A 21,548-nucleotide genomic window follows, 5' to 3' on the forward strand; every position below is an offset into this window, starting at 1 on the left:
GCTCCCACATCCACAGCCATGTTCCCCTCGGCTCCCGCCTCCCCGCGGACCCCGGGCGGCTCGGCCCGCAGGACCCTCGGCAGCGCCGCGCCCAGCCCGCTCTCCCGGCCGGGCGGCAAGAAGGGCCTGCCCGTCGTGGCGGCAGCCGCCTCCCCGGTGCTGTTCTCGCCGGCGGCGCGGAGGAGCGGCTCCCTCTCGGCGCGGTGAGTCCCTCCCCTCGTTAGTAGGTGCTGGAGCCACTGTGGGTTACATTATAGTACTGTACATTAAAGCCGTAAATATACGGTACCTCCTGTTCAGCGTTATGAATATCTCTTTATAGGTTATAACTCCTATATCATGAGATGTAAGAACTCCTGTATTTAAAAAGAAGATAAAATAGCCAAAGTTCAGGCATTTCACGCCCACCCCTCTCCCCGGCATCTTCCCCTGTTTTCCCCCTTCCATATGGATCAAAACTGAGATACAGCATGAGCCCCAGATCAGTTTCAGGCTTCATAATCTCTTAGGCGTAGAAATTTGTCGTGTTGTTGAGATAAAGAGGATTGCCCATGTTCAGTTTTGGGGAACTTTTACTTCAAGTCTACTTAATTTTTGCAAACCGTATGTCAGGATTGTCTACTAGCTATGTATCAGCTTTTGCCATTTCACACGGGAAGGTCTGAGACATCATTTCACTTGTGGGGTGAAATAAAACGAGGGCATTAACTTCTAAAAGCAGAGAAATTTGCCCACCTAATTGTGTTCAAAAGATAACAGAGAGCTGTGCTGTTCCAGAGAGAGAAGGTGAGGAAAGATGCAAAGCAGCTTTTATAAATGATATTGTGAAAGAGGTAGGCAGTGCGGTCTCCACAGCAGACTAAGGGTGGTAGAAGTGCTGTTGGATCCAAGCTGCTGTGGGTGTTTGAAGTGTTGCATTGTGTGTACTGCCCAGCTGTGCCTGAGTTAGGGATGGAAGTAGGCCCTGAAGTCAGGGAAGAGCTTCTGCTGAGCTTCTCCTGACATTGTGAATGTCTTTATTCTGTTGGTAACCTGAGTGTAGGGAAGTTGAGTTTGTTGCTGGTGGAGTAATGCCTATTCAAAGTAATTTCTTTAAAAATAAAGAATTTGATGACAGCTAGCAACCTGTAAGGAAGTCACCAAATTATTGCTTTAGGTGGTGTTCCCAGAGGAGGCATGTTTATTTTACATAACTCTGTTTCTGAATAGATACTCATGAAGTAAATGTCTGCTGAAACTGATGAGGGAGCAATAAAAAGTTAACTGTAACTTTTTGTTTTGTTTAAGAGCAACTCCTACCAGGGTTATCCAGCTTCCTACAGCAACTGAGACTATTAACTATGATGTTAAGGCTTTTGGATCCTCTCTGCCTGTTAAGGTTATGGAAGCCCTGAAGAAGGCTGATGGTAAGAATTGATGTTCTTTTTCTCCATAAAAATTAATAGGTGAGAGAATTCTTAATGTGTCGTTGATGCCACTGAAATGCTGACTTTACAGGGGAAGCTAAAATGTCTGTGCCTTGCTTTCAATCCAGCCTGGTTATCTATATAACAATAATTATTACCCACTCATGTGGGTGTGAATGCATGGAAATACCTTTCTGGTGCTGCTTATGCAATTTATTGTAAAAAACAAGGGGTTTTAGTAACATTTACTTATTGCTTCTTTCTCACCTTTTTTACTTGTTTTGATTTTGCTGTGTGCTAAAGTGGATGCTTAATTTTTTTCTTTATTTCAATTCCCATTTGTTATCTCTTTCAAAAAGCCTTAGTAATACAAACTTTTCCCTGAGTTCAAGAAATTGGTTTCCTATGCAGTTTTCTCTGTAAGTTTTTCCTTTATAGTAGATATAAGAGGAACCAAATATGTATCTTAAAAATAAAAATTTGCAATTTACAAAGCTGTTATAATCTGCTCGAAATAGATGGAAATGAATTTTAGGGTTGTCTTTTCATTCTCAAAGGTTGAGGGTTTATCAACTGGATTGTTAAACTAGATATAGTAATTTGATATGTTAATCAAATAGATGGAAATTCTAACATGGAAACCAGTCTAATAGAAAATATTTCTTATTTTCGTATAAGAGTGAAAGTTTATTGGTTTAAAGGTTACTCTGCAGTGTTTTAAAAATCTGAATGCTTTAAAAAAGTTACTTTTTTATGCAGCTGATGACCAGCTGAGTGTTCAAGTGGATGAATGTGGATGGGCCTGGCTAGTTCATAAAGAGAGGCTTATTATTTGGAAGATTGGTCAGTCTGCAGTAGCTAAGGTAACTGAAGGGTCAAGATGGAAAGTCTGTATTTTCTGCTATTTGAACTGGTTATGCAGGGGTTGGGGTTTTTTTTCAACTGGAATTTGTCTGGTTTCCCCCAAAAGTCAGGAGGATTGATATGAAGTCATGCTAACAACTGTTACTCATGTAAGTAAGTAACTGAAATTTAAGCTTTTGAGAGAGCTTAAAATTTTTATATTCCTCTTTTCAGTTTTAATTGTCACCTTGTTAATTAGTAAGATTAATTCTTTATATTTTAATGGGTGTGGCTCTTAGGTTAGATAGTCCTGATAAAACTTACTTTGATAATTAAAATCTAATGGATATATTACAGATTGGTTTAGATTACTCTGGGACTGATTTTCAACTTGCAACAAACCCCAAAAACATGGTTAATTTCAGAGGTATTGAACATATGTTTCACCTTGATTTCTTAGGTCAAGAATTTTTGTATCCCCTCTGGACAGTGTTTCTTTCAGTGATGGTCAGAGAAAAACTGTAGTTACAAAATCAGTTTCTTTCAGTCAGGACAATGCACGTTATTTATAAAGATCCTGCACTTACAGGGGAGTGTCAGATATACACATTCTGACCCTTGGAAAGATTTTACAAGGAATTAAAATTTTTCTGGTTGTTTAACTGCAAAGGCATAAGGGAGTGAGGAGCATTTCCCCACTCTACCCTGTTAGTACCTAATAAGTTTTCTCAAGCATTTCTAGTTTAATTTTTTTAGAATATTTTATTAAGAAGTAGTCAAATAATCTCTTGTAGAAATAATCCAATATTGTAGTGCTGTGAGAAGCATGCAGAAATAACTCAAGAAAACCAGTGATATTTGAAGATGTTTTTTAGCTGTTTGCTGGTTGTGACAACCTTGTTGAAATTGTTTCATGACATTTTTTTGGTTCCCTTACGGAGTGTCTGGGTTAGCTGAAATGTCATTTTTAGCAGTCTAAAGTCTAAAGATTTTGTGGCAGTGGAATAAGTTCTTCCAGTCTCATATTTACTATGACATCTCTTTCTTTCTTCCAGCTATCTCTGTGCAAGGAATTGCAGCTGCCACCCAGTGACTTCCAGTGGAGTTCTAGTTTAGCAGCTATATTTTGTCTCAATTCTTCAGGTGAAGCACCTTCTCTTCAGGTGATCAAATTTTAAATTTTAGTGTTTAAAAGCGCTTTAAGAATAACTTTGAATATATCCTTCTTTATCAAAAGAATCTATCCAAAGTATTTGAAAGCATTTGGTGGTATGTTATCTATTCAAAAGATCAGGATTGATAATTGACAGTAAATAACTTTAAACAAACTTCTGCTAGTCCTTTTAGATTGCACCATGTACATCTTACAGGAACAGATTAAATAATAGTTTTTCTAAAGATTACTTGATGGGCTTTCATAACAAACAAAAATACTGTAAACCAAGAGGTTAACAAACACCAGAGCAATCAAAAATGGGGTCTAACCAAGTGCAGTTTAAGTGCTGGCTGAAAACGTTCTTCAGTGGATTAATTCCCAGTATCCATGGATGAGAGGTAAAGCCCAGCACCCTCCCTTGGCTGGTCCTTGTAAAGAAGCTGACACTGGAAGAACAGACTTAATCTGTCTTGACTGGTTGGTTTCCTAAGTGGTGTTGTGTTAGTTACTCTGCTAGAGGAGGAGGTACGAAGATTGATTCTGTTCTGAAAGTATGTTAATGATGATGCTATCATTCACAAGAAGAACCTCTCATTTTAATCTTAGATTTCAGTTAATATATGTGGTGCTCTGATAAAACTGGCTAAGAAGCTCTCCTTGGAAGTAAGGAGCAGCACAGAATATGTAATGCAATCTTTTCTTCTGATTTGTTGCGTTACTCTTCCAGATGACAAAAAACAATTTTAGTATTTTGGGATTATCTCATGAAACCTGAAGTGTTCTGACTTAGTCATATCCAAAGAAATTTAAGAGGAAGTAATGCACCTAACTCTAATACTTTTTTTATTGTATTTTAAAATTTTGCTGTCCTTTAGCTTGGTAACTGAAAGTCAGTGTCTAGTAAAAAATTGGTTAGAAAAATCCAAGGATCTCAATAACTCCCAGCTACAGTTCTTCCTTCTAATGTTCTGTAATTTTTACATTTTTTTTAACAACCAGTAGATAAAGTACAGTGCTTTTCTCTGAATCTCTTACCTGAACAGTCTCTTACTTCACACTTTTAGTTTGGTATCTGTGATTTCCTGAGTTATGCTTACGCCTGTGCCTTTGAAGAGAAAAGCCACCATGTGTTTGATATTTCTCTTAAAGACACTAGAGCAGTTTCTTTGTTAAATTATAGTCTGCATTTGAAGTCTTCCATAGTAGCTTTTAACTCTTGGCATCTGAAATTCTCCACAGGCTCTTTTCTGTTTTACAACTGTAAGTTTTGTTTGCATTTTAGGAGCAGACCCTGAATTATTAGGAATAAGAACCAGTGGAAAATATTCATTAGGAAAATAAATAAATGAGTGTAACAGTACCTGCACAAATTAAGATGTGCTGCAGAATGTTTTTGTGGTTCAATTCCAGGTTTGTCAGTGTGTATCCATATATATTTGTCAGTGTGTATCCATATGTATTTATTGCTTTCTTATGTCTTTGTCACCCACAACCTTGATACGTAAAATAACATGTTTTAGGTTAAGCTGCAGTCTGATTTAATATTATTATCATCATCATCTTGTTTGTTCTCTTAATTACGTTTTCACTTCAAGTCTCTGGCAATAATGGTTGCCACCAGTGAAGGCTCTGTGCGCTACTGGCCCAATCTTGCACATGAAGGATCCTATACAGACACTTTCACAGACTTTGGAGGCTCTCTGTGCAGTTACCTCACAGCAGTAAAGGTAAGCCACTATGATTTATATTAAAATGCCAGTTTTATTCCTAATCTAAAGATGGAAAAATATGCTCAGTTTTAATTGTCTTAAATCTGCAATAAATGTTGTGAAGGTAACGCTGTTTTTTATCATTAGATTCCAAGGATTACGTGAGAGTTTAGTTCTGTTGTTTAACTGAAATTAACTGAAACTAACTGAAACTTAAATAATGGATAAAAATGTCATACGAAGCTAAGAAAACGAGTCTCTGCCAGTGCCCAGTAGCTGTGAGATGTTTATTTTTTTTCTAAGGATGCCTTGTCTTGTTCCATGTTTACCCATAAGAGCTGACGTGAAGAATTTTAGCTGACAGTAGAGTTTTCTAGAATGTGATTTTTATTTTTCTTTAATGTAGTTGCTTTCTCTTTTTGTTAGGGAGGAAGCTTTATTTTATCATCTTCCAGAGGTCAACTGGTCCGGTTGATACCTGATAGTTCTGGCAAAATTCATCAACACGCCCTGCCGCAGGGACAGGGCATGTTTTCTGGAATTGGTAGAAAGGTTTCTTCTCTCCTGGGTATATTGTCTCCTGGAAATGATGCTGTGGTAAGCTTGAGAAACATTCATCTTTAATTTCTCTTTGTAATTTCTAGCCTGTGTTTAAGAAAGGAAAAAGAAAAGATGGTGTAAGGATTACATCCTTGGTGACAAAAAGAGATAGGAGTCACTCAGCTCATTTATGTTACTTATATTTCTTTGAAATTTGAAACAAAGACAGAAACCAAATAAATCAGTATGTTTTATGAAGGCAAATGCTGGCTTACTCTTTAGATCTGAATAAAAGGAGATTTTGGAATAATAGTCCTTTCTGGGGAAAATGAAATGGTTGCATGTCCTACCCCTTTCTAGTGACAGCCTCATTACTAATTGAAGAAACAACCTGTAATTCTTTTCTGATTCAGCACTGCCAAGGGTTGATGATTGGGTTGTGTTTTGCCAATGAACTCCACAGAAGTTGGCAGGAAGTACAAGAAATGTATTGAGTATAGATGTTCTTTTATCTATAAAATAAGGCTTCTCTTGGAAATTATGATAATGCTCATCTTGAGTGCAGCTTTTGGAGATTGCCCAAAGAAGTTGACTCTTCTTGTGGACTGAGAGTGGTCTAGATTATTCTATCCAAATATTCAGGCTTTCCTTTAACCTTTTTAGCTTTTTCATTTTTTAAATGCAGATTTCTAGTGTTCTTTGGGATAGAGAGAGATCAAGCTTTTACATGCTAACAAGTTCAAATCTAAACAAATGGGAGATTGATGATTCATCAGAACGTTACATTCTCAGCTGGGATATCAACAGGATCCTGAAAGAACATATTACAGATGCAATTTGGGTAAGAGCCAGCTCAACTGGAAAGGTTTAGTGTGTTCCTTTTAATTGATAGTCTGTTTATATACAGTTACACAACAGATGTATTTCTTTTTTTAGGGGTCTGAAAGTAACTATGAAGATATTAAAGGAGGAGTAAATATACAATACATGGATTTGCAACAGAACCGGTAAGGGAGTATGCTTGCATCTGGTAAGACCTTCATTATTGAGATAAATCTATTCTGTTTTCCTGCAAAAGCTTTATGTAAGCAATTGCAGTTTAATTTTGCTGGAGTGGAGCTGTTGATAAAGTGAGCACCTTATATTAGGTGATTAGGTTATCCTATATTTCATGCTATCATCTGTTTAGCATTACAAATCCTTTAACTGATAATAATTCCCTTTACTTTTTTTAGTGTTATTTTATCAGGATTGTGTATTTGTTTAGTCTTGATTTTATAAAGACAAAAAATAAGCACAGTAACTTGTTCCAGCAGATGCAGAGAGTTTAGAATCTCTTGCATTTGATTTAATTACATGAAATTACAGCTGCCCTGGTTCAGTTTTGTACTGCAATATGAATACTGTTAATAAAGTAACTTGAAAGAACAAATAGCAGTTTTTCTTTCTAAAAAAATAAAAGATTGACCAACATCTAGTTGAGACTATAGTAAGGTATCTTTTTCTTTTGAGTGTTAGTGTTTGAGCAAGTAAAATATGTAATAATCATCTCTCAGTGGTTTGATATCTGTTGTTGAATAGTGACGGACTGGTCATACTTGCTGCAGCATGGCATCCTGGAGATCGTCCATGTCTTGTCTACTACACTCTGATAACAGTAGAAGATAAAGGCTGTCAGATGTCTGATGATGTTGTTGTGGAGGTCACACAGTATAATCCATCTTTTCAGGTATGCTAATGGAGGTTCAGATACCAGCTTAGGAAAGTTCAGTGTTTCAGAGTATTCCTGTACATAAATCATGTGTCAGGTTTTTGTCTAAAGGAAAATCAGTTTCCCTTGCAAGTATGTATTTGTAATACTCTGAGGAAAATGTGTACCAGCATCTCTTAATGTAGTACCAACTGTATGTAAAGTTTATGCTTTGCTTTTTAAGGTATAAGATAAAACCCCCAAAAATAAGTCTAATCTGACTCCTACTGATTTATTTTCATTTTTGTGCTGTCTGTGAAAGTTTCTACAGAGTGATTTTATCGTATGCTCTTGTAATCCATTTAGAACAGATCTTAAACTCTGAGACTTATTGCAGGATAAGGAATTAAGAGATCTGTTTTTTGGTCCTTGCTAGACAGCTGGCTTAGTGGGAGGGGAGGACACATTGATTGCCTGTGCTGTGTCTTCTGGAAGCATAAAGCTGGGGATTAGATTTCTTTGGTAAACTTCTTCCACTCTTCCCCCTCTCCCCACTGTCTGTAATGGCATCTTAAAGCTCAAAGGTGGAAGAAGAATGTGAAAACTGTTGAATAATTGATCTGTTTACTTACTGTTTACTTATTGCTCCCTGTGAAATTAGAAAGAATATAATGCATATGGAAGGGGGAAAAAAACCCCAGGATCTAAAATTTTAGGGCAAATTAAAAACGATTTTATTAGGTTTTTTAGGTTTTAAGTTGCATCCATACCTCATTGTTAAAAATTAAAGCAAGTTCAGGCAACATGGATTAGCATTTAAAATTTTTAAATGTTTAAGGAGTTGATTGTATATGTGATATTGTTTGTATTCAACACTTTCAGTCAGAAGATGAAGTGTTGTGCTGCCTGGTAGTCCCAGATTACTTCAGCCATGCTGCTTACCTTTATAAGGAAGATGAAGTGTTTGCTTGTTCCACTGGAACTGGCAGAATTTCCTTACCACAGGAAAAAATCATATTTGGCATACAAGGTAACTTGCTGTGGAGGGAAGTCACATTTTGTTGGTACCTCCTAATTCAATATTTTACAGTATTTAGATATCTCAGAGAGCAGTGTCATACTTGTGCTCTTTTATTAAATGTTTCAGGTTTGGAATTTCTCTTAAGTGCATGAAGAAGTGTTGATGTGACATCCATTATTGTTACTCTACAGTGTTTCAAATGAAAACGAAACAGATCCCTGTTCTTGATACATGAAAAAATGTGGATTTTGCTTCTGGGGCTTTTTCCTTGCTTTTTCTCTTTTCTAACTTTCACTGTAGGTTGATTTTTTTCCTTGAAATTAACTCTGTGCCGTATGTCTCTAAGTACGTCATCCATGACCTTCAAAGGTGTTTTCAAGTATGTCAGGAACATTGGTCCTTAGGTAGAATTTGAATTTACCAAATCTTTAATTTTTTTTAATTTTTTTTTTAACATTTGCAGTATCTGGAAGTCTACATCTAGAGTAGCAAATAGTTCCACAATTTTTCCAAGTCAGGTCCAGTTATCAATTACTGTTGGTTGATTAATGACAAAAGTCAATAATTGTCTATGAAATTCTTAAGTTTTGGTATTAAAATGTAGTGGTATTTATGTGCTTGCTTTTTTTCATTCTCCTTATTTTAGGAGATAGTATTTTAGGAGCAGGTTCCTGTAATGGCCTTCCCATCTTCTTTGCCAAAAAAAGTGGACTTCTCACTATCTTGTCCAGGGAAAATATTTCTGTGCTTCCTGAAGACCTTGAAGATGCCCTGTCCTCTTCTATTGCTGGACCAAGAAGTGAGGTAATGGTTATTTGCTTGCCTGGTTAAAAACAAGGTACAAGAAAAGTGGTTTTTTATGTCATTTTTGAATTATCACTGTGGAAATCCTGGCTTGTTTGGGTTTTAAAGTTTTGGGGTTTTTTTAAAATAGAGACTCAAACACTTGTAATGAAGGTAGTTTTCAAGAGAAAATTTTTTACATATGCCAGTCTGAGTAGCTTTTTTTGCTTTCCTTTGTTTCACAGTTGAGGTTTCCATGAAATTTTTTCCTTGTGGGTGTGTTGCTGTTTATCACTAGGCCTAATATAACACTATAATCAGTTGTTATTATTAACTAGTATTTTAGTGGAAGGCCTTTGTGTGATTGCTCTGATTAAACTGTTTTTCTTAACAAATTTGTTTCTAGTTAAGTTTGACTGCAGTTAAACCATTTTAGTGGATGGTAGTACTCGGGAATACCTTTAAAATCCTATCAAAAATGGTTTGTTTGAATCTTCAAATAACTATCATTAAAAAATCTGACGGGCAGAATAAGTTGGTGTAAGTTCCTTTGCAGATGGTGTGAATTTTGGTCAAACCTCTGTGTGACTTTCACTGTAATGTATCTTAGAGGTTTGTGTTTGACTTAATAAGCACAACTGCTTCCTGGTGGTGATTTTATTTTAAATCTGTGGCATTACTACTTAAAAATTCTGTTTTGATTTCATAATGAAGATTAATATTTGCTTTGTAGCTGGTGTTTTTATTTTGTGTTTCCAGAGTCCTGCATTTGATGCAACTGGTAGGCTAGAAATTATAGCTCAAGAAGATAAAACCAAATTACTGAAAGCTGCTTTTCTACAGTACTGCAGGTAGAAATTGCACTTTGTTTTTGACACTTTGTTTGCTGTTTTTGAAGGCACTGTTGCATTTAAGTGAGAGATTGTCTTGGGTAGGATATTCCTGTGTTATTTTAGTTGTAGCTATTTTAATGACACACATCTTTATTAGGAAAGTGTTAAATACACCTTGGGCTAGTGAAGAAGGGAGATGTGCTAGAAAGGAGCAGACTTCTGTAATTTCAATCATTTGTCACTTACTCTGTGTAAATTCTATGTGTACATTTGTGCCAGTGAAACAACTTTCAACTTTGCATTTTGTCTTCTTTATTCTTTAGTAAGTAGTGTTTTGTTGTTGAAAAAACTTTTTCATCCTCATTTTTATTTGCCTAGTTGTTTTCAGTATTACTTTTGAATATACTTATGGTCATGAAGATTAACTGCTATGGCAGACTTTGGGCAGGATGATTATTTTTTTTCAGATTGGCTGATATGGAAGAATGAGTGGAAAAAAATACCCTGTTTGTGAAACTATCCTGATTAAAACAGTTGGAGTGTGGGGAGGCATGCAATGCTCCTGCAGGGTTTGATGTTGAGTGATGTAAACAAAGGAGGAGAAGGAGAAAGAAGAGAAACAGATCTGTAGGCTTAGACTAATTATATTTAGACAGGACTGTTTTCAATGTTTTTGTGTTTAGAAAACGAAACAAGCAACCCCCAAACCCTCTTTAGGACTAATCTCCTAAAAGGGTCATGGCAAAAGTTCACATGAAGCTTTTGCCATAGAGCTTCATGTGAGGTAAAAGATAATGAAGGGGATTAGGCACAGAGAATAGAGGATGCCAATACAAGATCTGTAAACAGGCACAGAATTTAGACAAATTCTGCATGTGTTCAGAAGTGTCATTAAACAGAAGTGCTGCTGAAGATGGCTGGAATAGCTGTGGTCTGAGAGCACAGCTAACAAACATGATCTCATTGAGGATGTGTACAAGGGAATTGAAAACAAAAGGAAGTGGGAGGTAGTAAGGAAAACAGTGTGAAACAGTATGAGAGTTGGAAATTATTTCAATAATTTATATTTATGAAACTAGAAGAAAATAATAATTTTATGTATATAATAGTTATTCTGAATTATTTTTCAGAAAAAAATAGTCTGGAAAAATGAATGGAGCAGTCTTGCACAGAACAGGTATAGCAGTGGCCTATCCAGATGGCCAGTGAGTTGATGCAGACCAAGACAATGGAAGGTTGTGCAGCCACTGGAAGTGTAAAGTGTGCCAAGTGTTCCAGCTGTACAGTAGCTCTGGCAGCTTTACAGACCTAGTGATCTTTAGAGGGGGTAGGAAGTTCTATGGAAAGATCAAGTTGACCCTTTTTGAGGGTGCTTCGTGATTTGAAGGAGCTAACAAAGTCCCATGTAATTTCCTTGAAAACACATCCTGTTGTGTAGTAAAGATGGGACTTCCATTTTCAACAAAAGATCCAGTACATTCCAGTTTTTCAAAAGTATCCTTTGCTTTAGTTATCTTTGTGCAATTTTTGGATGCACTGCTGGGTTGCTTTTTTTTAATTTGTAGACAACTTAGTCATGTGAGCATTCAAACTGAAAGTTTCAGGAAAAATATAAATACTTCCAGTATTGGACTCACAATATCCCTTCTCAGTCGGAATACTATAGCATTTTAGTCACAAAATCAAATCCCTGGGTTTTGTGTATATTGCATAATTCTTACATAGAAGTACAACTTCATACCTTGAAGATCTGTATTTGCTTGCTTCTTGCTCTTTTACTTATTGATATGAATAAGAGAGGATTCTTTGAATTTATGGGAAATAAAAATAATGCATTTTACTGGCTGAAGCATTTTCCCGACAGCTTTTACAAGCTTCTCCCTCTATTGCCATTAGTACATTAGTGGGGGTGATTGAGAAAGTGGAGAAAATTTTAAAGCAAGCAGTAGAAATTTAGTGACTTCACTACCAGATACATCCAGGCTTAGCTTTGTGTGATGAGTCTTTTCTCTTTAATAATAATAGAGGCAATAAAAAAAAATGTGCCTTGACTCCTGGCTTGTGCTCTTTTGATTTATAAGTTGTGAAGCCTACTTGCTTTTAAAGAATTGGGATGCTTTTTATCCACAGTTTAGAGAGAGAGTGCAAAAAATGTTTGATGTGTATAATCTAAAGCACTTCACAAAAAGTGTATCAGAAAATCCTGATTAACTAAGGGCTTCTTTTTTCAATAATCTTGTCAGTTGATTTTATTTAGCATACTGTGTTTCATTTATTTCAGAAAAGATATAGTCAATGCACAAAGCATGGTAATTGAGGTCTTTCCAAGTAATGCAGATATGGATTCTGATGCTGAACTGGATAGAGCAGTGACTCAGATCAGTGTGGACTTAATGGATGATTACCCTGCCTCTGATCCAAGATGGGCTGAATCTGTACCTGAAGGTAAATGTAATTTGTTGGGTTTTGAGCTTTTTGGGGGTTTTTTTGTTTGTTTGTTTGGGTTTTTTATTTGCTTGGTTGTGGGTTGGGGATTTTTTGTTTTGGGTGTTTTTTGTTGTTGTTGTTGTTTTGGGTTTTTTTTGGTGTGGGGATTGGTTGGTTTTGTTGTTTTTTTTTCCTGAAAACAGTATCTATAATATTCTAAATAACATTATACTTTAAGCTTTGCAAAGAAGGAATAGGTGTCCATTGCCCTCTATCACCACTAGATACATTTCCAGAAAGACTTAAAGATGATTAATTATGATATTACCAGATAAACTTGCAGTCTGCTGTCATTATTTCTTAACTTCATACGGTAAGCACAAACAGCAAGGAAAACATATTTCTGAGAAGAGTACTTTGTGCAAGGATCAGATCACTTCAGTATTTCCAAGATCTCTTGTGTAGTTTTGAATCATTTTCCAAAAAAATAGATGTGTTAAGAGAGAGCTTTTTTGTTCATTCTTAGCCCTTTTGTCAGTGTAACTGCACAGGTTCTGCTCACCTTGGATCCTGGGTTGAGTGAGCTGGTGTTCCTCTGGGGCTTTGGTATTTATGTCTGCCTAAAAAAAGAACTAGAGAAGTTGGTTTACAAGTATTTGTTGTACATAAAGGATTAAAGCAGGCATGTTTTCAGCAAGAAACTTCTTTGTTCAAGCTTTGGTGTCTCTTACCGGTTTTAATTTGAAATTGGCCTCAAACCTCTAGGTGGTAGTTGCCAGTTACAGAGTAGAGGCCTAATTCGAAAATTCATGTAAATAGTTGCAGATGGATGATGTTTCCTGTTGTTGTTTGTGTGGGGCAGCCAGTTGGAAATTGTCAGGCATCACATCCTCACTATTTTCTGAATCAACTTTATTTTTAATTTGGCAGCCTGTCTGTGTTTATTTCTGACTAAAGCCAGAAATGAAAACTGATAGCTTCTTGGAAATTGTCTTGCTAATTTTGCTCAGTGGTAGTTCTTCCAAGTTTTTTATCTTGATATTATAAGCACACAGTTCATAAAAAAAAATCTGGATGCAGAGTTAATGAGATACAAATTCCTGTTAACGCTAGTTACTAGTTTCTAGTAGCTGTGGTCTAGGGCATAATAAATTTAACAATAGCTAGTCTACCATGAGGATAAAAATATGAGTCTGAATCCTACTAAAATTAGAATATGCTCATGAGCTGCTATTTTAGCAGCATATTGGGTATTTCAGAATAGTACTAATCTAAAGATACTTTATTTCTTCTAAAAGCTTTACCTCAGTCATGATAGAGTTGAAAAAACCTGATTAAAAATAGCATGATAAGCAGTATATAAATGTGTGCATCTACTGTAAAAGGTACCAGTGTGATACCACTGTAAAAACTGACAGATCAGTTTACCTCAGAGGCAAAAAACATAGTTGTCCAGAAATGAAGATATCAAGTGCTCTGACCTAAGATTTTAATTTTTTTAGAAGCAGCTGGTTTCAGCAACACATCTCTAATTCTTCTTCATCAGCTAGAGGATAAGACAAAAGCGCACTCCTTCTTCATTGAGTTTCTTCATCAGGTAAATCCTACTGTTCTGTTGGTATTAGCACACATAGTTTATTGCTTTGTCTTGATTCCTCTAGAACACTGTTTAAAGTGCATGGGGTATTTTGTTTCGTTTTTTTTTTATAAAAGGTTGGTGTGTTTGAACGTCTGGGCAGTTTTCCAGTGCGAGGGATGCCGATGGCCACTCGACTGTTGCTCTGTGAGCATGCAGAGAAACTGGCAGCAGCTATTGTTCTCAAGAATCACCACTCTAGGCTGCCTGAGCTGGTGAATGCTGCTATACTGATTGCATTAAACAAAAGGGAATGTGATATTCCACCAAGCCTTACCCCTGCGGATGTGTTCTTCAGGGAGGTAAGAAACATGTCCTTCCTGAATTACTGTATAGCCTTGCATGTGGTAAACATTACAATGCTTTGAAGTGTACTTTGCAACTTTTCCCTGTGGAACTGTAAAAATCAATTCAACTTTACACAACTACCCTTTAAACAGGGTTAATGTGATAGTGTTTTCCTCACTTTTTGGTGTCTGCAGCTGAAACGTGAATTTCAACAAATTTTAGTAGAAGTAAAGTTGTTACAATTTCCAACTACCCAACATGGATGAGCGATGGAAAAGACAACTGAGATTCTCTGACACATAAGAAGATGCATGCTAAACTATAATTTTTAAGGGATGTACTGAAGAGTATGAAGCTTTCCAGATAGGAGAGCTGCTTAGATGAGCTATCCTGGATGGAATTACATTAATTCAGTCGCTTCTAATTTTTGTCTTCTCTAACATTAGTCAAGCTAAGTTAGTTCTCAGTTTATGCTGCGTTCCAGTCAAGTGCTCAGTCTTTATTTCTTTCTTCCTTCTTAAGAAGAACTATGCACAAAACATTTATTCTTAGCAGGTTTTTTACTGCAGAGAACAATAGTTGCTAAGGGAGAAAGATAAATATAAAAGAAAACAGAAATGATAGTCTGCTATTTTAAAGCAGATTTTTTATCCAGTATAGTTTATCTAAAAAGATTCTACTGCCAAATATTCCAGAAAATTATAGAGGAATATGCTTAATAATGGAGTGTATGGAGTTGTCTCCAGAAATGAGGATTTTTTTTTTCCCTTTTAGTTTTAAGTCCAGAAAGAAGGTATTTGTTTGTAGTTTTAAGTATTGTATGAACCATAAGCTGATGATCTCATTGTGCATTAAGGTAGTTGATAGCTTTTTTATATTTTTTGCTATTTATGTGGTTTATACTAATGTTCTTATTTTTCTATACAGCTCTTGGCTTTTAGGTATCAGCTGATAGTGGACATGTTTGTGTTCAGTGTAACTTTTCTTTCTGTCTTCAAGGTATCCCAGATAGATTCCATCTTTGAATGCTTATTAGAAGAGGAGGAACAAATCCTGAAAGATATGCCTATTGAATCAATTGAGTGGGCCCAGATAGTTGTCAATGTGAACAACATCATTAAGGTACAGAGCTGCCTTCACCAAGATGTTTGTGGGAGGGGAAAATAAACATTAAAGAGTACAGAACAAGTGTAGCACATCCGAGTTACTGACATGAGAAGAAAAGTGAATGTGTTTTCACATGTCCAAATACAGTAGGAAGGAAAAGACAGCCTTGGGCAGAATTAGGGACATTCCTTTTCCTCCTGAGCCACTGTTAAAGGTAATTGAGAAGTTGCAGCTTTGTTGGAAGTTGTGAAGTCATGAATATGTAGCAAAATGTTAAGTGGTTGTGTTTGAGCACTGAGGTTTCTTCCTCAGAATGTTCCCTTCTGTCCAGCTGAGAAAGTGGTGTAGAAAGTGTGTGGATATTAAAAGAAGGTTTCAGAATTACAAAAGACAGCATCTTTTGTGGTCAGTGTATACTGAGGTAGACTTTAAAATTCTCACATCCTTACCTTTCAATAGGATATGCTACAAGCTGCCTGTCAGTATCGTCAGTCTAGAGCCTCTTTATATAAAACAGGAGAACTTCCAGAAAGAGAACCTGAATATATTCCATGGACAGGTGAGAAAATACTATTACAAGTTCATAAGTTTCAGAACACATGAATTTAAGTTGGAATTTTAAACTCACTGTTAAAAGCTGCCACAGGGTTATCAGTTGAGAGTAAGTGAAAATGAGGTTTTCACTGGGGGAGTGAAATGGGATGAATCAATGAAACTTAGTTTGTCCAGTACTGATGATGGCTTTTTAAAACTTGTGATTTTATAGCCAAGTTTGCAATGCAAGTTTGGGAAACTAATTTTAGAATGTTTATAATCTTTTTTAATGCATTGGTTCTGGTTGGCAGATCTGTGGGGTACATAACATTAAAATATATTATCAAATATGACCAGTAGCTGTTTTAAAAGGACTGATGATTCTTTACTTGCTTAAATGTGTTTTGTTTTGATGGTTTAATAGTGTGAAAAACTATCAGAACAAATGTTCTTAGAAGCAAGCACTTTCCAGTTGGTGCTTAAGCTTCCTTGTAGCCTCTACATGTAAAATGCATTTGTTTAGTGGTTCCAAGACAGAAATCTTCCAATCCATATTCCTCCTCACAAAAGCAGGACCCATGCAAACTCTTTCGTTCTTGTGTTTTGATGGCCATATCAAAGTATTTACATCACGTTAACAGAAGTAACTTTTTCCTTGTGTGTATTCTCTTACTTTGCCCAGAAATGGTGCAAGTAATTATTTTCTTCTGGAAAAAGAGCTGATGTTGGTAGTTGGCAGCATAGATCTGCATAGCTCAGGCTTTTTGTTTACCACGTCTTGGCCCAGTTTACTATGTAAAAGTAGATGGGAGTAGTTGTTTAGGGGTGGAGTTATTACTTTAATTTTCAAAACAAAAACATTTATTAGCTTTTTTCCCTTGTATTTTTTTATTTTTTAAATTATACACAGTAATGTTTTTCTTACACTTTGCCATAGATCGCTGTGGTGATTGGAGTATTGCTTTAACGTTCCCTGTGTTGTTTTCCCAAGCCTCCAGTGGCGTCCGCGCGGCAATAGCGCGTCAGCACGGTGTCATCCTGAAGGTGGTGTATCCCCAGGTGGACAGCAACCTCCGCAGCATCGTGGCAGAGCAGCTGGTGGCACTCCTGGATTGCTTCCTGGATGGCTACGTGGCTCAGCTGAAGTCTGTGGATCGTCTGGCTGATCAGGAGCGGTACAGCAGCGTGGAAATGGAATACGTCCAGAAAAGATCGGAGCTCTTGTCCCCTCTCCGTGAGTGCTCTCCGTGTTCTTTAGCTCAAAGATTAAATGGTCTGTTCAATGAGGAAATGACACCGATTTGATAAAGTAAATGGCATCTGTGTATGAATTGTGCTTGCTTTACATAGCTGCTTTCAGAGTACAAATGACTGGTGTATGATCTAATGAGATAATTACAAAGTAAAAGCAGGTTACAAGTTAACATCCAGGACCACACTCCATGTGGTGCTTGAATTTTTGTCTGCTGCTAACTTGTTAGCAGATTTTATCTTGCACTGCCTGGCTGAAAGCAGCCTGGAAATGGATTCTAAATGTTTATATTGTTGCAAGTTGAGATAAACCTGTTTGCCTGAAAGCTTGTTTGGTGTTTATTAGTGAACAGTTACTTTTTGAATCCCAGTTATTTAATAACTGTACCTATTGTTTAACATGTTGGATATAGTCAAGTCCTGAATGAGTAAACCGTAGAAAAGCTCCATTTTGAAATGGAAATGAGTTGGTGTAAATGCATTTTAGTAACTTTGGAAAGTTTAGGTTTTTTACTGAAGTAAATTATATAAGTAGAATAATCTAATGATAGTTTTTGAGCATTCTTAGAAAAAGCTAAAATTATCATTGTCCATTTTCCTGACATTCATGGGCCCTGTTAGCTTATAAATACATTTTGTATCATTATGTTCTACCTAAGGTTCATATTCCTTACAAACAAAACTAAGTCTTCTGCTGACTCTTACATATTTAACTGAATGAAAAGGAAGATTTTCAGTAGTTTCTCTTTAATGCAAGCCCAGTTGTCCTTATTTGTCCTGCTCTTTTTCAAAAGCCTATGGCTGCTGCTTTTTTGCTTGGTTTTATTTAAGTGGCTGCTATTGTAGAGGCTAAGTCATGGGTGGAATTCCCTCCCCCAGTGCAAATAGCAGATGATGCTAAGTTAAAGAGGAAATAGAAAACATGATGCCATTTAGTATTCCCTTTTTCCCTCTTGTGCTGTGGGACAGAGGAGGTAGGTCTGTGAGTGTGTGTGTGCACAGGAGGTGTATGCAGGAGGGGAATGTTCCTTTGGGAGTGTGTGAGTATCTCCTTGATGGCAACACTTGACACTTGCTTTCATTTTTCTGGTCTCAGACGAAGGTGAGCTTGTTCAATAAAACTTCTTTTTCTTGGTTCTCAGTTTCCCTGGGACAGTACCAGTTGGCAGCTGCTTTAGCAGAGAAATACTGCGACTTTGATATCCTGGTGCAAATGTGTGAGCAGACAGACAACCAGGCCAGATTACAACGCTACATGACTCAGTTTGCAGACCAGGCAAGTCTCTTCTATTTCTTTTAGATAGCGTTTTATAGTAAGTTTGCCCCTGAAATGTTGCAAAGTTTATTATTTCTTTCTGGGGTTTCTTTTCCCTTTTTTTTTTTTTTTTTAATGCATATGTAATTATGTATACATACAGGGGCAACATGGAAAATTGAAGTTGTTATTCACTGTAAAGTATTTAATGGAACATTTTACATTAGGAAGGCAAAGCTAGCCAGCAGAAATAAAGGTGCTACCTGTATAAACAGTGCCTTTTCATGGGACCTTTTTGTGCTCCAGAATATTTTCTCACTCTTAACATTTTTCAGCATTTTCTGACTTCTTCACTCAGGTGCTGTTGTCATTACATTGTTGTTTCATTAAACTAACATAGTATAAAATGGAGGATAATTTCCAAAAGAGATGAAATTGTTAAATGTATAAATAGAAAAGTAATTAATGTGTAAATAGAAATGTGGTTAGGAAGAGTAGGAAGGTAGGGCTGTTGCTTTGGGGTTTTTTTGCATTGCCCTCGTACATATATGTTGGACAGTTTTCCCACTGTCTGTTAAAATCTAGTGTAATAACTAGGTGTGCTGGAATATTAGAAAGCTTAAGGAAAAGGTGGTAGAGATTACTTGAAATGTGTGTGACTGGAACAAAAGAGTCTTAATTTGAGAATTGGTGAGATGAATTTGTTTAGCTTTCCACAACTATTGGGGATAGAGAAATCCTGCAGTCTACGTGTTTCCTAGTAATGAGAATACATAAATGTTGTTTTAGTAACAAAAATTCAGAAGTATCAGTAATAGACAGAAATTATAGCAAGCTTTTTAAATAGTGCCTCTTAAATGCTCAGCCTGGCTGTCAAAGGGGACAAATTATCTTTTTTTTTTCCCATCTTCACATGCTTTGTTTTAAAGGGGAAATGTAAAACTTCACAAAAAGAAGTTACTGTGGCAAAGGTAGAGCTGAGTATGTAAGTCTAATGGATGGATAGACTGACGGCCTCTTCAGACTTCATTTTTTAATTTGTTAATGCAATAAAAATTTAATGTTACTCTAATATTGTTCTGAAAAGACCAAATTAAATCTCAAACAGAAGTCCTGATTAGTTACTTCACATTCAAGTTTTTGAGGATAAAATAGGGTGTTTTTTCTCTTAAAAAGACAGGTTTTTTTTAAACAATGTCTGAGAGAAGGAAAGTTGCAGGTTATCTTGTAGATAGGAGGGAATGTTTCAAAAACAGTGACAGCTGAAGTAAGCTTGCTTATGAAAGGAAATAGTAAGCATGGAGTTTTTAGAGGGGGGGCAAAGGAACAGGTCTGAAAATGAGATGAGAAAAATTGTGATTGATGAGATTCCTGTTCTTGTGTTATAAAGTGAAGAATTTACTTTTGGCACTTCCATCACTTTAACTGAAGGATTCTGTGTTTATCAGCATCTCTTGTTGAGAGCTCATGAACGTTTTAAACACTTTCTATCAGGATTCTTATTGCGATTTTTATCAACACTATTTTGTGTCGTGTGGGTGGGTGTCAGGCTTTCTCAAGCAGGTTTTTACTATTTTCTTACCAACTGTATTTTTTATAAATTAAATTTTATAAATTTATTTATTTTATTATTTTAGAAAGCACTTAGAAGGCAAACCAGATACTCCAATGTAACTTTTAAAATTTGTTGATATTTCTGTTATGTTCAGAACTTTTCAGATTTCCTGTTTCGCTGGTATTTGGAAAAAGGAAAGCGAGGAAAGCTGTTATCTCAGCCTATTGCTCAGCATGGACAGCTGGCCAGTTTCTTGCAAGCACATGAACATCTGAGCTGGTTACATGACATCAATAGCCAGGATTTGCAAAAGGTAGTGTTTCTTAAATACAGCCCAGTGGGAATACGTGTTGAGCAGGTCAGGTACATATTCGGGTAGGTAATTTACTGAGTTATGACTCTTACTTGTCAAAAGGCAAGGTGAGTTAGGGGAAAGGATGGCAGATAATTAATTTGGTACTTTTGGTGTACTAAAAGCAGCCTTCCTTCAGGCACCATCTGGTATCTCAGGTAAGCCACTCTACCACATAATGGAAATCAGGGCTGGTTTTCATCCCTGGCTGGTGGCTGGTACTTTTTATTGAGGAAGTTTGGTTTGCCTACATGATCACTACTTTGTTGGAATTTATATAGAATTGGAATATATATGGAATTGGATTTGTAGTGAATATCAATAGCATTTTAATGTTATCCCACCAGGGGAAAAATGAAACTTCTCTTTCAAGACTAATACCTTAAAGCTACAGAGTTTGGTGGTATCGTGAAAGTAAAAAAGCTATTGATAACATTTATTGCTAACATTCATAGTTTGAAGTGTTTTTAGTAGCAAATGTGTATGTGGATAGATTACTGTGACATTGTTTTTAAACATGATTATTTGTTGCCTTCTGGGCTTTCCAGTTACATCCCCTCTTCTTGCTGGTCAGTCTTTCCATCCTTCTGCTAGACTTAAAAATGCGTTTCATTTAACAGTTAAAAGTATTTCAAATCAGAAATGGCTTCTCTCAATCCACATACTTGTTTGCTAAGAATGAAAACCATGGAAACATTTCTCTTACTGCAGATTCTAGGTTTACAATGCCATATTGTTAAACAAACAAAAAAGTCCCACCCACAACCCCAACCAAAACAAACAAAAACCACTCTGAGAATATTGTAATATTCCATTTGTGGTAATTGAGGTTTTCTGTGTTGTGGCAAAGCACTTTGAAGAGGGGGTAGGGATTCTAAAATGCACAGTTAATTCAGTGTAGATAGTTTATTTCTGAGTAAGTGCTCAGAAACTGTTCCTTTGTCTGATAAACCAATTCTTGCCTCTGTATTTGGTTACTGCAGCAGTTATACAGAATTCTCTTTTTTCAAATTCCTGAATTAACAGGTAAATCAACCTGCATGCAGAAGTGTTCTGTCAAAACATATTTGCCTGGCTTTTATTGCAAAGTATTGAATTAGATCCTAAAGATACAATGGGTGAAGTTGCAATTTATCCTTTGAGAATGAGGTGGGTTTTTTTG

At 36.4% G+C, this 21,548-nt stretch overlaps 1 protein-coding gene across 2 annotated transcripts in view; it reads left to right on the forward strand.

Annotated features, from left to right (window-relative positions):
- The first annotated feature begins 6 nt into the window (after positions 1-6).
- Positions 7-21,548, forward strand: part of NUP133 (nucleoporin 133) — a 30,202-nt gene continuing 8,660 nt past the window's right edge. For both annotated transcript variants that reach the window (XM_015622845.1, XM_015622846.1), the window contains exons 1-20: positions 7-203; positions 1,288-1,406; positions 2,166-2,269; positions 3,305-3,412; positions 5,001-5,132; positions 5,541-5,711; positions 6,340-6,495; positions 6,591-6,661; positions 7,236-7,383; positions 8,227-8,374; positions 9,012-9,169; positions 9,908-9,999; positions 12,263-12,426; positions 13,911-14,005; positions 14,122-14,346; positions 15,332-15,454; positions 15,899-15,998; positions 16,965-17,207; positions 18,367-18,500; positions 20,189-20,347. In XM_015622845.1, the coding sequence (XP_015478331.1) occupies positions 19-203; positions 1,288-1,406; positions 2,166-2,269; positions 3,305-3,412; positions 5,001-5,132; positions 5,541-5,711; positions 6,340-6,495; positions 6,591-6,661; positions 7,236-7,383; positions 8,227-8,374; positions 9,012-9,169; positions 9,908-9,999; positions 12,263-12,426; positions 13,911-14,005; positions 14,122-14,346; positions 15,332-15,454; positions 15,899-15,998; positions 16,965-17,207; positions 18,367-18,500; positions 20,189-20,347 (2,835 nt within the window). In that variant the 5' untranslated portion in view covers positions 7-18. The remainder of the gene's footprint in view (positions 204-1,287; positions 1,407-2,165; positions 2,270-3,304; positions 3,413-5,000; positions 5,133-5,540; positions 5,712-6,339; positions 6,496-6,590; positions 6,662-7,235; positions 7,384-8,226; positions 8,375-9,011; positions 9,170-9,907; positions 10,000-12,262; positions 12,427-13,910; positions 14,006-14,121; positions 14,347-15,331; positions 15,455-15,898; positions 15,999-16,964; positions 17,208-18,366; positions 18,501-20,188; positions 20,348-21,548) is intronic.

The sequence above is a fragment of the Parus major genome, chromosome 3 (genome assembly GCF_001522545.3).
Source record: "Parus major isolate Abel chromosome 3, Parus_major1.1, whole genome shotgun sequence".
NCBI lineage: Eukaryota > Metazoa > Chordata > Aves > Passeriformes > Paridae > Parus > Parus major.